The sequence below is a fragment of the Mandrillus leucophaeus genome, unplaced genomic scaffold (genome assembly GCF_000951045.1).
Source record: "Mandrillus leucophaeus isolate KB7577 unplaced genomic scaffold, Mleu.le_1.0 Scaffold22, whole genome shotgun sequence".
NCBI classification, from domain to species: domain Eukaryota; kingdom Metazoa; phylum Chordata; class Mammalia; order Primates; family Cercopithecidae; genus Mandrillus; species Mandrillus leucophaeus.
In genome coordinates, this window is record NW_012102254.1 from 966,170 (window position 1) to 983,032 (window position 16,863).

Below are 16,863 nucleotides of genomic sequence, written 5' to 3' on the forward strand. Positions count from 1 at the left end.
AATTAGCCAGGTGTGGCCGGGCACAGTGGCTCACACCTGTAATCCCAGCACTTTGGGAGGCCAATGCAGGTGAATCACTTGAGGTCAGGAGTCCAAGACCAGCCTAGCCAAGAAAGTGAAACCCTGTCTCTACTAAAAATACAAAATTAGCCGGGCATGGGGGCAGGCACCTGTAATCCCAGCCACTCAGAAGGCTGAGGCATGATAATTGCTTGAACCCAGGAGGCAGAGGTTGCAGTGAGCTGAAATTGCACTGAAGCAGGAGATGTAAAGAGAAAAACAAGTTTTCTCTTCGTGAGCTGACTCACTCCAAGACCTGGCAATAGGAAGCAGAGCTCTGACAGGACTTTGATAACACTATCTGCAAAACCAGAGCCCTCAAGGAATGTGCTCCAGAGCCCCCTCTCCTCTCATTCCCAGGCAAGGGTGGGAAAGCAGGTTTTTCTCTTTTCCTAACTTCCCCCTCCCCTTTGATAATCCTTCCTTAGTGATACTCAAGGTTACTTCACAGAGTTTTACAATTCCTGTTTCTCTTCTGTGCAACATAACAAGGTCACAAGACGAGCTTGAGTAAGATATTAACCAGATGCAAAGCCTGCTTTAGTTTGATAAGTTCCTGTTTTCTTTCCAATGCAGCTGCAAGGTCATGAGCTATGCTAGGGTGACGAAACCCATCACTGTTTGATTAACTGCCTTTGTTCTGCTTCTGTATGCCCACTTGCCTGCACTATAAACTTCATGCCACCAAATACCCACCACGCCATTCAAACTGGCCAATCCCCTTTCAGAAGTGTGTATAAAAGTCAAGCCCTGTTTTGTTCAGGTCTCAGCCTTTTGGATGCGAATCCGCTGAGCCAGTGCACACCTTAATAAAATCCTCCTGTTTCACCCATTTGGTCTCTCTGGTCCTCTGATTCCTGCCACAGCACCACTGCACTACAGCCTGGGCAACAAAGTGAGACTCTGTCTCAAAAACAAAACAAAACAAAACAAACCTACATTTAGTTATAGGTGTCTCCAGAATAAAAAATGTTTTTGACTCACAAAAAAGACAGGTTGATCTCAAAACATCAGGCTGGGTATGGTGGCTCACACCTGTAATCCCAGCACTTTGGGCAGCCTAGGTGAGCAGATCATCTAAGGTCAGGAGCTCAAGATCAGCCTGCCAACATGGCAAAACCCTATCTCTACTAAAAACACAAAAATCAGCCTCCCCAGTAGCTGGGATTATAGGTGTGTGCCACCACACACCTATTTTTGTGTGTGGTGGCACACACCTATAATCCCAGCTACTGGGGAGGCTGAGGCAGGAGAATTGCTTGAACCTGGGAGGCAAAGGTTGCAGTGAGCTGAGATCATGCCACTGGACCTCGGCCCAGGTGACACAGCAAGACTCTGTCTCAAAAGAAAGAAAGACAGACAGAAAGAAAGACAGACAGAAAAAGGAAAGAAAAAAAGAGACAGAGAGAGAGAGAAAGAAAGGAAGGAAGGAAGGGAGGGAGGGAGGGAGGGAGGGAAAGAAAGAAAGGAAGGAAGGAAAGATCAATCTCAAAAAATCAAGGATTCAAGAGACTCTGTTCCTCATTCTGGCCTTTACTCACTAACCTAGGCCTCAGAATCCTTATCTCCTTCTTCTTCAAGGACATAATGTAGTAGAGTTCACTAAAGTATACAAATTACATGAAGTTTATTATTTTAAAAGGTCTGTCTAAAATAAAATGTTATTTATTTCTATTTTATGAAAACTCTTTTTACTTATTAAATTCTCACAAACAATAGTATGACTAGCCTTAGGCAAATATATATACATATATAGAATATGTATATATACATATTCTAGAAGTGGCCAAGGGATTGACGCTAGTTTATGTTGCTTTGTAATAGAAGAAACTGCAAATATAAATGTTGCCATTTCAGACTATTAAGTCAAATGAGTCACTAATCAAGCACAAATCCCTTTAGAAGACTAATCCTTACAGATGTACAATTTAAAATATACTCCAACAGAATAAGTTATTTTTTTAAGGCTAGAAAATAAGTATTGGCTGTTGGGTTTTTTTGTTTTGTTTGTTTGTTTTGAGACAGAGTCATGCTCTGTCTCCCAGACTAGAGTTCAGTGGTTTGATCTTGGCTCACTGCAACCTCCGCCTCCTGAGATCGAGAAATTCTCTGCCTCAGCCTCCCGAGTAGCTGGGATTACAGGTGCCTGCCACCACACCTGGCTAATTTTTGTATTTTTAGTAGAGGCGGGGTTTCACCATCTTGGCCAGGCTGGTCTTGAACTCCTGACCTCGTGATCCACCTGCCTCAGCCTCCCAAAGTGCTGGGATTACAGGCGTGAGCCACCACGCCTAGCCTTGTTTTTTTGTTTTTATGAGACAGGGTCTCACTCTGTCACTCAAGCTGCCGTACACTGGCAGAATCCTGGGTCACTGCAGGCTTGACTTCCTGGGCTCAAGCAATCCTCCTACCTCAGCTACCACACTCAGCTAATTTTTGTACTTTTTGTAGAGATGGGGTTTTGCCATGTTGCCCAGGCTGGTCTCAAACTCCTGGGCTCAAGGGATCCACTTGCCTCAGCCTTCCCAAGTGCAGGGATTACAGGTGTCAGCCATTACACCTGGCCAGAATAAGTATCCTTTATAGTTTATCTCCATAATAACTGTGACATATGTGCAGAGCAATTCTGGAAACCAGACTCACCTCCAGAGAATTCTGTTGTGACTGTTTTGAATGTCTCAAGTGGGCACCGAAGTCCAAGGGTGCTGATAGGGTTTCTGAATTTTCTGGACAGAACTGAGATCCAAAGAGGAACTGGGAATCGCTGAGACTGGAATAATCATTTTGATTATTATTCCAGTTGGATAACTTCTTGTTCCTGAAATTAAGCAAAAAAAGTTTATCAAATGGACAAATATCCTGAACAAATGAAATCATAGTTCACAGCTGTCCATTTGAGAATATTTTGGGCAGAGTGATAGCTTGTTCTGACCTTCAAGTCCCCTGTATATTGTCAGTACAATGAAACACAAAGAAACACAAGGAAATTCTGAGTACCACACATTTTTATTAAAATCTGGGAACAACCAGATGGAAACTCAAACAGAAAAGACTGACATCGTCATTCTTTGTATAACAGCATTCTAGGCTACAACACCATATTGGAAATTACAGTTCATAAAATTGTAGAGATTAAGAGAATGTTATCATTTTATTTTATTGTTTTGAGACAGGGTCCTACTCTGTTGCCCAGGCTGGAGTGCAGTGGCGTGATCTCAGCTCATGGCAGCCTCAGCCTCCTGGGCAGCTAGGACTACAGGTATGTGCTACCACGCCTGGCTAATTTTTGTATTTATAGTCGAGATGGGGTTTTACCATGTTGACCAGACTGATCTTAAACTCCTGTCCTCAGGTGATCTGCCCATCTCAGCCTCCCAAATTGCTGGGATTACAGGCGTGAGCCACTGTGCAGGGCCAAGAATGTTATTTTAATTTTTTTTGAGACAGAGTCTCGCTCTGTTGCCCAGGCTGGCATGCAGTGGTGCAATCTTGGCCCACTGCAACCTCCACCTCCCAGGTTCAAGCCATTCTTCTGCTTGAGCTCCTGAGTAGCTGAGATTACAGGCACCTGCTATCACATCTGGCCAATGTTTGTATATTTAGTAGAGACAGGGTTTCACCATGTTGGCCACACTGGTCTCTCGAACACCTGACCTCAGGTGATCTGCCCACCTTACCCTCCCAAAGTGCTGGGATTACAGTGATGAGTCATTGCACCTGGCCAAGAATGTTATCTTTTTAAAAGATCAATCTGTTCATCATTAAAATAGATAAATAAAATAAGGTACATGCATTAGCTGATTCAGCAGCCATGAGTATTAAGTTAGATTTATATATAATCAGCCAGGCACTATGGCTTACGCATGTAATCTCAGTGCTTTGGGAGTCCGAGGCAGGCAGATCATGAGGTCAGGAGATCGAGACCATCCTGGCTAACACAGTGAAACCCCGTCTCTACTAAAAAATACCAAAAAAATTAGCCAGGAGTGATGGCGGGTGCTTCTAGTCCCAGTTACTCAGGAGGCTGAGGCAGGAGAATGGCGTGAACCCAGGAGTCAGAGCTTGCAGTGAGTCGAGTTTGTGCCACTGCACTCCAGCCTGGGCAACAGAGCAAGACTCCTTCTCAAACAAACAAACAAAAAAAGATTTATATATAATCACATGGGATTTTGAGACTTCTCAAAAACATAGTTTTGAGTACAAGAAAAGGTGAAAACTGAATGAACTTGGCCAGGCACGGTGGCTCATGCCTGTAATCCCAGCACTTTGGGAGCCAAGGCGGGCAGATCATGAGGTTAGGAGTTCGAGACAAGCCTAGCCAACATGGTGAAACCCCGTCTCTACTAAAACTACAAAAATTAGCCAGGTGTGGTGGCAGGCACCTATAATCCTAGCTACCTGGGAGGCTGAGGCTGAAGAATAACTGGAACCCGGGAGGCAGAGGTTGCAGTGAGCTGAGATTGCGCCACTACACTCCAGCCTGGGCAATAGAACGAGACTCAGTCTCAAAAAACAACAACAACAAAAAAGAATTTACTCTATTACAGATCATGTATATAAATTTTTAAACCTACATTATACACACCAAACAATTATGTAATTGAGTATATAGAAGGTAACTGGAGGGTACACATTAATTCTAGAGTGTGTGCCTACAGAGAAGGAACAGAGCAGGGCTGAAGGGAGAGAAGGAGCCATAATAAAACAATCACAGATAGACCTTGTTATGGACTGAATGTGTCCCCCAAAAATTCACATGTTGCTATGATGGTATCATCATAACAACCCTGATATGACAATATTTGGAAATGGGTTCATTAGGAGGTAATGAGCATTAGATGAAATCATGAAGATATGGCTCTTATGATAGGATTGGTGTCCTCATAAAAAGCGACACCAGAGGCTGGGCACGGGGGCTCATGCCTGTAATCCTAACACTTTGGGAGGCCGAGGTGGGTGGACTACCTGAGCTCAGGAGTTTGAGACCAGCCTGGGCAACACTGTGAAACCCTATCTCTACTAAAATCCAAAAAAAAAAAAAAAAAATGGCACCCACTGGCCATGGTGGTGTGCACTTGTACAGTCCCACCTACTTGGGAGGTGAGGCAGGAGAATTGTTTGAACCAGGGAGTTGGAGGTTGCAGTGAGGTGAGATTGTGCCACTGCACACCAGCCTAGCAAGAGAGTGAGACTCCGTCTCAAAAAAAAAAAAAAAAAAAAAGAAAGATATCTCTATAACAATTTGTGTTACTTAACATTGTTGCATAACTTGAGAAAACACGCTTTTCCTTTCTTTTTTTTTTTGAGACAGAATTTCACTCTTGTTGCCCAGGCTGGAGTGCAATGGTGTGATCTTGGCCCACTGCAACCTCCATTTCCTGGTTTCAAGCGATTCTCTGGCTTCAGCCTCCTGAGTAGCTGGGATTACAGGCATGCACCACCATGTCTGGCTAATTTTTGTATTTTTAGTAGAGATGGGGTGCCAAGATCAGCTCAGTCATGGAGACCCTAACCCAGTGGCACTAGAGGAATTAAAGACACACAACAGAAATATAGAGTGCAAAGTGGGAAATCAGGGGACTCACAGCCTTTAGAGCTGACAGCCCTGAACAGAGTTTGACACACATATTTATTGACAGCAAGCCAGTGACAAGCATTATTTCTATAGCTTATAGATTAACTAAAAGTATTCCTTACGGGAAACAAATGGATGGGCTCTGGCTAGTTATCTGCAGCAGGAACATGTCCTTAAGGCACAGATTGCTCATGCTATTGTTTGTGGCTTAGGAATGCCTGGAAGCAGTTTTCCGCCCTGGGTGGGTCAGGTGTTCTTTGCACTCATTCCAGTAAACCCGCAACCTTAAGCATGGGTGTCATGGCCATCACGAACATGTCACAGTGCTGCAGAGATTTTGTTTATGGCCAGTTTTGGGGCCCATTTATGGCCAGATCTGGGGGCCTGTTCCCAACATGTCCCCCTTTTTTGTTTGGCAAAGCAATAAAAGCAAAGGCAGCTTTGTCATGGTGAGCTAATTCTTGCAGGAGTTAAGACCCGCATCTGCAGACTATACAACGATAAACAACACAGATTAAAGCACAATCATCATTGAAATCACAGAGCCTCCAAGTGTCTTTATCTATTTTAATGGGTTAATAGCTGCTAATCTCTCTGCAGCTCTTTCAAGCACTCCAGTTCCTGGCATTAAGGTCAGGTGTGCCTGGGAAGCTTTAAATATTTGTTCTTTTAATTTTGCAATATCCAAAGATAAGTCTGTAGAGTGTCCTTCTAGATGCTTTTTTATTCTTTTCCAAATTTTGATCTTATTTAAGAGCCATTAATAGTTTCCACAAATCCTTATGTTTAGCTCCTACAGTGGGCCATATCATTTGAGGTTGAGGTGCCACGATAGCGCCATGTTTACAGATAATAGGAACTCTTGCCATCTTTCTTACCCATTTCTACCATCTGACCATTTTGTTTAAACCAGCTGAACATAGTGTGGCCATGGCATGCTGACTGAGAGATGCAATTCAAGCTAAACATCTCCTTAGGGGACCAATCAATAATGATTCCATAGGAATTACTGCACAGCACCTCTGCCTGTTCTGCAATGCAATCTTCCCAAATAAGTACATTCATTATTTCTGGCCAGGTCCAATTCTGTTTACAAATAGGTTTTTGAGGGCAGTATGCCTCAATTATAGGAGCAGATTTATTATGGTAAATACTGAGACCAGAAAGTATGTGTAAATGTGTCATAGAGTGATCACATCCAGGCATTATTGCCAGCCAAAACTGATAAATATGCCCAATGAGTATAATTGTTCTGTGTCAGCCCTTGTTGAAGGAATACTCACAGCAATGGTGATCACCACTATCATAGCTATCATTGAATTACTAATTGTGACTGGTGTCCTGCTTCCTAAGGTTTTCTTCTGCCATCTGTGACAGCTTCTTGATCTGTCCCCAGGTAGGTGGCTGTGTTCAACAGGTGTTGCTCGTGACACTTGGGGTCCTCCTCAGCATCAGTCTCAACATGGCTGCAACTGGTGGGTTTTGGGATCCTCCCCAAACCTCTTCCTGGGTATCTGGCTCATAGTTAAGACTTCAACTGTCTCAATGGCACCCAAATTGGCTGTTGATTCTGTCCTGGAGAAACACAAGCATAACCTCTACCCCAAGTTATTATTTTACCTATTTCCCAACTTTTTCTTATCAGATCTCTCCACCAAACCAGTTGTTCTGCTTCTGTCTTTGCAGCTAGTTTCTGTAGATGCTGTTCAGCTGCTGATACCATCTGGCCTTTAGGCAGGCTCAAAAAAATTTAAAGTCAATAATGCAAGATTAAATTGTATATGGGGTGACCCATAGTCCGTTTCTCCCCTTTTGCTTTTGCAACTACTGCTTCAGGGAGAGATTCATTCTTTCTACTATGGCTTGTCCTTGAGAATTATATGGAATGCCAGTAATGTGTTTAATATTCCATAGAGAGAAGAATGTAGCTAGAGCTTGGCTAGTATAGCCTGGGGCATTATCTGTTTTAATAGAAGCTGGAATGCCCATCACTGCAAAATACTGCAAAAGGTGACGTTTAACACAGGCAGAAGACTCTCCTGATTGGCATGTAGCCCAGACAAAGTGAGAAAAGGTGTCCACACATACATGTGTATAAGATAGTCTCCCAAATGAGGGAACATGTGTGACATCCATTTGCCAAAGAGAATTAGGTTCCAATCCTTGAGAATTAACTCCTCTTGTAAAAGATGAGGAATGTACCATTTGGTAAGTTGGGCATCATTGCATGATAGCTTTCGTTTCTTTCCAGGTAATGCTGTATCTGTGTTTGAGACCAGAGGCATCAACATTGGTTAAATTGTGAAAGTGTTTGGCATTCGATATTGCAGTAGCAACTAGGCAATCAGTCATTTGATTCCCTCCAGTTAAAAGTCCTGGGAGAGGCATATGAGCCCTAATATGAGTGATGTAAAAAGGGTTCCTCCTACTCCTAACTGCTGTTTGTAATTGGGTAAATAAAGTTATCAGTTGTTCATCTGTATGAAATCATAACTGAGCATTTTCAATTAATTGTGTGGAATAAGGCCGGGCGCGGTGGCTCAAGCCTGTAATCCCAGCACTTTGGGAGGCCGAGGCGGGTGGATCACGAGGTCAGGAGATCGAGCCCATCCTGGCTAACATGGTGAAACCCCGTCTCTACTAAAAATACAAAAAAACTAGCCGGGCGTGGTGGCGGGCGCCTGTAGTCCCAGCTACTCGGAGGCTGAGGCGGGAGAATGGCGTGAACCCGGGAGGTGGAGCTTGCAGTGAGCCGAGATCGCGCCACTGCACTCCAGCCTGGGCGACACAGCGAGACTCTGTCAAAAAAAAAAAAAAAAAAAAAAAAAAAAAATTGTGTGGAATGAACCACAAAGAATCCAAAATCACATTAATAGGCATATCAGAAACCGTCAATACCTCAATTACAGCTACAAACTCCGCTTTTTGAGGTGAAGTATAGGGCATCTGAAAAACTTTACCTTTCGAGCCAGAATAAGTTGTTTTACCATTTGTAGACCCATCTGTAAAAACATTCTCAACACCTTCAATCGGTTTAAATTTAGTTATTTTAGGGAGAATCCAATTAGTTAATTTCAAAAATTGAAACAGTTTTGTTTTAGGAAAATGATTATCAAGAATACCCACAAAGTCAGCTAAATGGGTTTGCCAAATAAGACTATTTATAAAAGCTTGCTGCATTTGTGCCTTAGTGAGAGGGACAATAATTTTTCCAGGATCATATCCATGTAATTTAACAATCCAAGTTCTCCCATTTCCCATCATAGTAGCGATTTGATCCAAATAAGGAGTTAGAGTCTGTGAATTAGTATGTGAAAGAAAAAGCCATTCTACTAAGTCGTGCTCTTGGGCAGTAACACCAGCAGGTGAATGATGAGTTGGAAAAATTAGCAAATCTAGAGTCTTCTCTGAATCTATTCTATTTATTTGAGCCTTATGGACTTGCTTTTCAATCAGCTGTAACTCTGTCTCAGCCTCTGTTAATTGTTGAGGGCTAGTGAGACTAGGATCTCCTCTGAAGGTAGAAAATAGATTACTCATGGCATAGGTAGTAATGCCTAGAGCAGGTCGTACCCAATTAATATCCCCTAGTAATTTTTGAAAGTCATTTTATGTTTTCAATTGATCCCTACATATGGTTACTTTCTGTGGCACAATAGTAGTGTCATTTGCTAAGGTCCCCAAGTAGGAGTAAAGGGTATTAGTCTGAATTTTGTCAGAAGCTATAAATAAACCAGTGTGAGAAATTGAATTTTGCAAGCGATCATAACATTGGAGTAATATTTCTTGAGTGGGGGCAGCACAAAATATATCGTCCATACAATGAATAATGTAACACTGAAAATTTTTTATGAGTAGGTTCAATTGCTTGCCCTACATAAGTCTGGCAAATTGTTGGACTGTTTAACATGCCTTGTGGCAACACTTTCCAATTAAAACGCTTAGCAGGCTGCAGGTTGTTTACTGCAGGAATTGTAAATGCAAACCGTTCACAGTCTTGCTCAGCTAAGGGGATAGTAAAGAAACAGTCTTTTAAATCTATGACTATTAAAGGCCAGTTTTTCGGAATCATAGCAGGAGAAGGCAATCCTGGCTGTAATGTCCCCATAGGTTGTGTAACTGAATTAATGGCTCCTAAGTCAGTTAACATACTCCATTTACCTGATTTTTTCTTAATAACAAAGAGTGGAGAATTTCAAGGGGAAAATGTTGGAGTTATGTGTCCTTTTTTCTAATTGTTCAGTAAGTCAGTCCTCTAAAGCCTCCAGTTTCTCTTTACTTAGTGGCCATTGTTCTATCCAAATTGGCTTATCTGTTAACCATTTTAAAGGTATAGGTTCTGGAGGCTTAACAATGGCCGCCATCAAAAATGATATCCTAAACCTTGGCAGGAACTTTGTCTTTCCACTTGAAGTGGTTCCTTCAAACCTTGCAAATTCTTTCCTAGTCCCATACCAGGGACATACCCTGTTTCATGCATCATACATTGACTTTGAGGGCTGTATAATTGCTCAGGAATTAGAACCTGTGCTCCCCATTGTTGTAATAAATCTCTTCCCCATAAATTTATAGGTACAGAAGTTATAATTGGTTGAATAGTCCCGGGTTGTCCATTGGGCCCTTCACAATGCAAAATATAACTGCTTTGATATGCTTCAGGGGCTTTACCAACTCCAACTATGTTAAATTGAGCGGGCTGAATTGGCCACGTGGACAGCCAGTGCTGTAGAGAAATGATTGAAACGTCTGCTCCTGTATTTACCAAACCTTTAAATTTCTTTCCCTGAATAGTTATTTCACAGGTAGGATGTTTAACAGTAATTTGATTCACCCAATAACCTGCTTTGCCTTATTTGTGCTTCCAAATCCTCCTGTTCATTTAATTTCACTTTTCCCCATTTCTGCATACGGCACAATCAGGAGTTGTGCTATACGCTCTCCTGGCTCTGCTTTTCAGGGAACAGAAGTAAATACAACAATTTGAATTTCCCCATTGTAATCTGAATCAATGACTCCTGTTTGTACTTGCACTCCTTTTAAATTTAAACTAGATCTACCTAGAAGTAATCCTATCATCCCCGCTGACAAGGGTCCACAGACCCGTTGGAACTTTTTACAGGGGTTCCCCAGGCAGAAGGCTCACAGGTTTTGTGCAGCATAAATATGAGAGGTGAAGCTAGCTGAACTTCCTGGGTTGAGTGGGGACTTGGAGAACTTTTCTGTCTAGCTAGAGGATTATAAATGCACCAATCAGCACTCTGTGTCTAGCTAAAGGACTGTAAATGCATCAATTGGCACTCTGTAAAAACGCACCAATCAGCGCTATGTGTCTAGCTAAAGGATTGTAAACACACCAATCAGCACTCTGTGAAAATGCACCAATCAGCACTATGTGTCTAGCTAAAGGATTGTAAACGCACCAATCAGCACTCTGTATAAATGCACCAATCAGCACTCTGTGTCTAGCTAAAGGATTGTAAATGCATCAATCAGCATTCTGTAAAATGGACCAATCAGCACTCTGTAAAATGGACCAATCAGCACTCTGTAAAATGGACCAATCAGCAGGATGTGGGTGAGGCCAAATAAGGGAGTAAAAGCTGGCCACCTGAGCCAGCAACAGCAACCCGCTTGAGTCCCCTTCCATACTGTGGAAGTTTTGTTCTTTTGCTCTCCACAATAAATGTTGCTGCTGCTCACTCTTTGGGTCTGCACCACCTTGAAGAGCTGTGACACTCACCACAAAGGTCCGTGGCTTCACACCCAAAGTCAGCAAGACCATGAACCCACCAGAAGGAAGAAACTCCAGAGACATCTGAACATCTGAAGGAACAAACTCCGGACATACCATCTTTAAGAGTTGTAACACTCACCGTGAAGGTCCACGGCTTCATTCCTGAAGTCAGTGAGACCAAGAACCCACTGGAAGGAATACATTCTGGACACATTTTCGTGCCCAATGTGGGGCCTTCGCCAAGCGATGAGTACCATCAGACCCCTTTCGCTTGTTACTCTGTCCTATTTTTCCTTGGAATTCAGGGGCTAAATACCAGGCACCTGTCTGCCAGTTAAAGGTGACTAGCGTGGCCACCGGAATAAGGACATGGGTGTCAGGCTTTCTAGGAAAGGGCTCTTTAACAACCCCTGACTCTTTGGAGTGGGGAACATTGGTTTGCCTGGAACCAGCTTCCGCTTTTCCTGTACTTCTGGGCTGAGCCAACAGTTGACAGAGATAAAAGTCATTCAGCTCTGGGGTCCTGACAAGTTGGTTGACCCAGCGGCCATGAGTGGAACTCTCAAAGTCATGTCGCCCAAGCAAGACTCGCCCATCTAACCTATCTATCCTGACCCTTTCCTCCTGGGTCCTAATGCTTGTCAGATAAACTTTCTCTAGCCTCTCTTCTCTGAGGCTAGTCCTGCTTCTAAAAACCACTCCCTGTCTCTGGTGCTTTTCTAGTTTCTCCTGTAAGAATGATTTCTAGTATAAACTCCAGGACTCTATTCCCTTCTTAAGGCATCCAGGCTCACCAATCAGAAAGACATAATTTTTGCCCAAAGTCCTGCCATAGGGGGTACTATCTGGAATTTTAGGATCTCTCTTCAGACTAGCAGGCCTAACAAAAGTTATTCCTGAAGCTAGGATATGGGGAGCTTCAGAAATTATATCCTTTCTAATCAAGTAAGGATAAAAGGCATCACTCTTCCAAACCTGGAGATCCCTCCCTTCCTTCAGGGTATGGCCCTCCACTTCATTTTGGAGGCTTCACATCTTTGGTTTTTTTTTTTTTTTTTGAGACGGAGTCTCGCTCTGTTGCCCAGGCTGGGGTGCAGTGGCTGAATCTCAGCTCACTGCAAGCTCCGCCTCCTGGGTTTACGCCATTCTCCTGCCTCAGCCTCCCGAGTAGCTGGGACTACAGGTGCCCGCCACCTCGCCTGGCTAGTTCTTTGCATTTTTTAGTAGAGACGGGGTTTCACCGTGTTAGCCAGGATGGTCTTGATCTCCCGACCTCGTGATCCACCCGTCTCGGCCTCCCAAAGTGCTGGGATTACAGGCTTGAGCCACAACGCCCAGCCAGGGCTTCACATCTTTATAGGATAGGGTAAAGTCCCAGTACTAACAGGAGAATGCTTAGGACTCTAACAGGTTTTTGAGAATGTGTTGGTAAGGGCCACTAAATCCGATTTTTCTCAGTCCTCTTTGTGATCTAGGAGGACAGGCAAGGGTGCAAGTTTCCAAGAATGTGTGGGTAAGGGCCACTAAATCCAACCTTCCTTGATCCTCCTTATGGTCTAAGAGGAAAACTACTGTTTCTGCTGCTGCGTTGGTGAGTGCAATTATTCCGATCAGCAGGGTCCAGGGACCGTTGTGCGTTCTTGGGCAAGAGGTGTTTCTGCTGTGCATTGGTGAGCGCAACTATTCCAATCAGCAGGGTCCAGGGACCATTGCAGGTTCTTGGGCCGGGGGTAGCAACAAACAAATGAAAACCATGGACAGTTTTGTCTTTCAGATGGGAAACACTCAGTCATCAACAGGCTCACCCTTCAAATGCATCCTAAGCCATGGGGACCAATTTGACCTGCAAACCCTGAAAAAGAGGTGGCTCATTTTTTTCTGCACTATGGCCTGGCCCCAATATTCTCTCTTTGATGGGGAAAAATGGCCACCTGAGGGAAGTATAAATTACAATACTATCCTGCAGCTTGACCTTTTCTGTAAGAGGGAAGGAAAATGGAGTAAAATACCTTCTGTCCAAGCTTTCTTTTCATTGAAGGAGAATACACAACTATGCAAAGCTTGCATCCCACAGAAGGACCTCTCAGCTTACCTCCATATCCTAGCCTCCCTATAGCTCCCCTTCCTATTAATGATAAGCCTCCTCTAATCTCCCCTGCCCAGAAGGAAACAAGTAAAAAAATCTCCAAAGGACCACAAAAATCCCCAGGCTATCGGTTATGTCCCCTTCAAGCTGTAGGGGGAGGGAAATTTGGCCCAACCCGGGTACATGTCCGCCTCTCCTTCTCTGATTTAAAGCAGATCAAGGTCAATCTAGGGAAGTTTTCAGGTGATCCTGATAGGTATATAGATGTCCTACAGGGTCTAGGGCAAACCTTTGATCTCTCTTGGAGAGATGTCATGCTATCGTTAGATCAAACACTGGCCTTTAATGAAAAGAATGCGGCTTTAGCTGCAGCCCGAGAGTTTGGAGATACCTGGTATCTTAGTCAAGTAAATGATAGAATGACAGCTGAAGAAAGGGACAAATTCCCTACCAGTCAGCAAGCCATCCCCACTATGGATCCCCACTGGGACCTCGACTTAGATCATGGGGACTGAGTCACAAACATCTGTTGATCTGTGTTCTAGAAAGACTAAGGAGAATTAGGAAAAAGCCCATGAATTATTCAATGATGTCCACCATAACTCAGGGAAAGGAAATCCTTCTGCCTTCCTCGAGCGGTTATGGGAGACCTTAAGAAAATATATTCCCCTGTCACCCGACTCACTCGAGGGTCAATTGATCCTAAAAGATAAGTTTATTACCCAATCAGCCACAGATATCAGGAGAAAGCTCCAAAAGCAAGCCCTGAGCCCCGAACAAAATCTGGAGGCATTATTAAACCTGGCAATCTCAATGTTCTATAATACGGACCAAGAGGAACAGGACCAAGAGGAACAGGCCCAAAAGGAAAAGCGAGATCAGAGAAAGGCCGCAGCCTTAGTCATGGCCCTCAGACAAACAAACCTTGGTGGTTCAGAGAGGACAGAAAATGGAGCAGGCCAATCACCTGGTAGGACTTGTAACACTTTAAAAAAGACTGTCCAATGAGAAACAAACTGCCCCCTCGCCCATGTCCACTATGCCAAGGCAATCACTGGAAGGTGCACTGCCCCAGAGGACAAAGGTTCTCTGGGCCAGAAGCCCCCAACCAGATGATCCAACAATAGGACTGAGGGTGCCTGGGGCAAGCACCAGCTCATGTCATCACTCTCACTGAGCCCCGGGTACATATAACCATTGAGGGCCAGGAAATTGACTTCCTCCTGGACACTGGCACAGCCTTCTCAGTGTTAATCTCCTGTCCCAGGCAACTGTCCTCAAGGTCCATTACTATCCGAGGAATACTGGGACAGCCTGTAACCAGGTTTTTCTCCCACCTCCTCAGTTGCAATTGAGAGTTTCATATGCCTTTCTTGTTATGCCTGAAAGTCTCACACCCTTATTAAGGAGGGATATATTAGCCAAAGCTGGAGCTATTATCTACATGAATATGGGGAACAAGTTACCCATTTGTTGTCCCCTACTTGAGGAGGGAATCAACCCTGAAGTCTGGGCATTGGAAGGAACAAACTCAAGCCCCAGCCTTAAGCCATCCCACAAGACAAAACTTCTCTTTATACATCAGAGAGAGCAGGGATAGCTTCTGGAGTCCTTACTCAGACTCGCGGGACAACCCCACAACCAGGGGCATACCTAAGTAAACAACCAGAGGCATACCTAAGTAAAGAAATTGACGTAGTAGCAAAAGGCTGGCCTCACTGTTTACGGGTAGTTGCAGCAGTGGCGGTCTTAGTGACAGAGGCTATCAAAATAATACAAGAAAAGAATCTCACTGTCTGGACTACTCATGATGTAAATGGCATACTAGATGCCAAAGGAAGTTTATGGCTATCAGACAACTGCCTACTTAGATACCAGGTGCTACTCCTTGAGGGAACAGTGCTTCAAATACGTACGTGCCGTCAACCTTGCCACTTTTCTCCCAGCAGATGGGGAACCAATCAAGCGTGACTGCCAACAAATTATAGTCCAGATTTATACTGCCCGAGATGATCTCTTAGAAGTCCCCTTAGCTAATCCTGACCTTAACCTATATACCGATGGAAGTTCATTTGTGGAGAATGGGATATGAAGGGCAGGTTATGCCATAATTAGTGATATAACTGTACTTGAAAGTAAGCCTCTTCCCCCAGGGACCAGCGCCCAGTCAGCAGAACTAGTGGCACTTACCCAAGCCTTAGAACTGGGAAAAAGAAAAAGAATAAATGTGTATACAGATAGCAAGTATGCTTATCTAATCCTACATGCCCATGTTGCAATATGGAAAGAAAGGGAGTTCCTAACCTCTGGGGGGAACCCCCATTAAATACCACAAGGAAATTATGGAGTTATTACATACAGTGCAAAAACCCAAGGAGGTGGCAGTCTTACACTGCCAAAGCCATCAGAAAGGTGAAGGAGAAAAGACAGAAGGAAACTGTCAGGCAGATGCTGAGGCCAAAATTGCTGTCAGGTGGAACATCCCATTAGAAATACCTATGGGGCCAGGTGCGGTGGCTCACGCCTGTAATCCCAGCACCTTGGGAGGCCGAGGTAGGCGGATCACGAGGTCAGGAGATCGAGACCATACTGGCAAACACGGTGAAATCCCGTCTCTACTAAAAATACAAAAAATTAGCTGGGTGTGGTGGCAGGCACCTGTAGACCCAGTCACTCGGGAGGCTGAGGCAGGAGAATGGTGTGAACCTGGGAAGTGGAGTTTGCAGTAACCCAAGATTGTGCCACTGCACTCCAGCCTGGGCGACAGAGCAAAACTCCATCTCAGAAAAAAAAAGAAAAAAAAAAAAAAGAAATACCTACGGAAGGACCCTTGGTATGGAACAACCCCCTCCAAGAGATTAAGTCCCAGTATTCCCCGATTGAAACAGAATGGGGACTTTCACGGGGGCATAGTTTTCTCCTCTCAGGGTGGTTAACAACAGAAGAAGGAAAGGTACTTATACCGGAAGCCAGTCACTGGAAAATACTTAAAACCCTCCATCAAACTTTACATACAGGTATTAAAAACACTCATCAGATGGCCAAATCCCTATTTACAGAGCCAAATCTCCTCTGGACCATCCGACAGGTAGTCAAAGCCTGTGAGATGTGCCAAAGGAATAATGCTTTGGTCCATCATAAGGCTCCTTTGGGGGAACAAAGAATAAGTCACTATCCCGGAGAGGACTGGCAGTTAGACTTCACCCATATGCCTAAGTCAGAGGAATTTCAATACTTGTTTGTGTCTGTGTTGATACCTTTACAAATTGGATAGACACTTTCCCCTGCAAGTCAGAGAAGGCTCAGGAAGTGATTAAAGTCCTAACTCATGAAATAATTTCTAGATTTGGGCTTCCCCAAAGCTTACAGAGCAACAATGGTCTGGCTTTTTTTTTTTTTTTTTTTTTT

At 43.9% G+C, this 16,863-nt stretch overlaps 1 protein-coding gene across 1 annotated transcript in view; it reads right to left on the reverse strand.

Moving 5' to 3' along the window:
- CCDC36 (coiled-coil domain containing 36) overlaps positions 1-16,863 on the reverse strand; it is an 83,273-nt gene that overhangs the window by 30,392 nt on the left and 36,018 nt on the right. Inside the window, exon 3 of the mRNA XM_011980927.1 lies at positions 2,704-2,878. Coding sequence (XP_011836317.1) covers positions 2,704-2,878 — 175 coding nt within the window. The remainder of the gene's footprint in view (positions 1-2,703; positions 2,879-16,863) is intronic.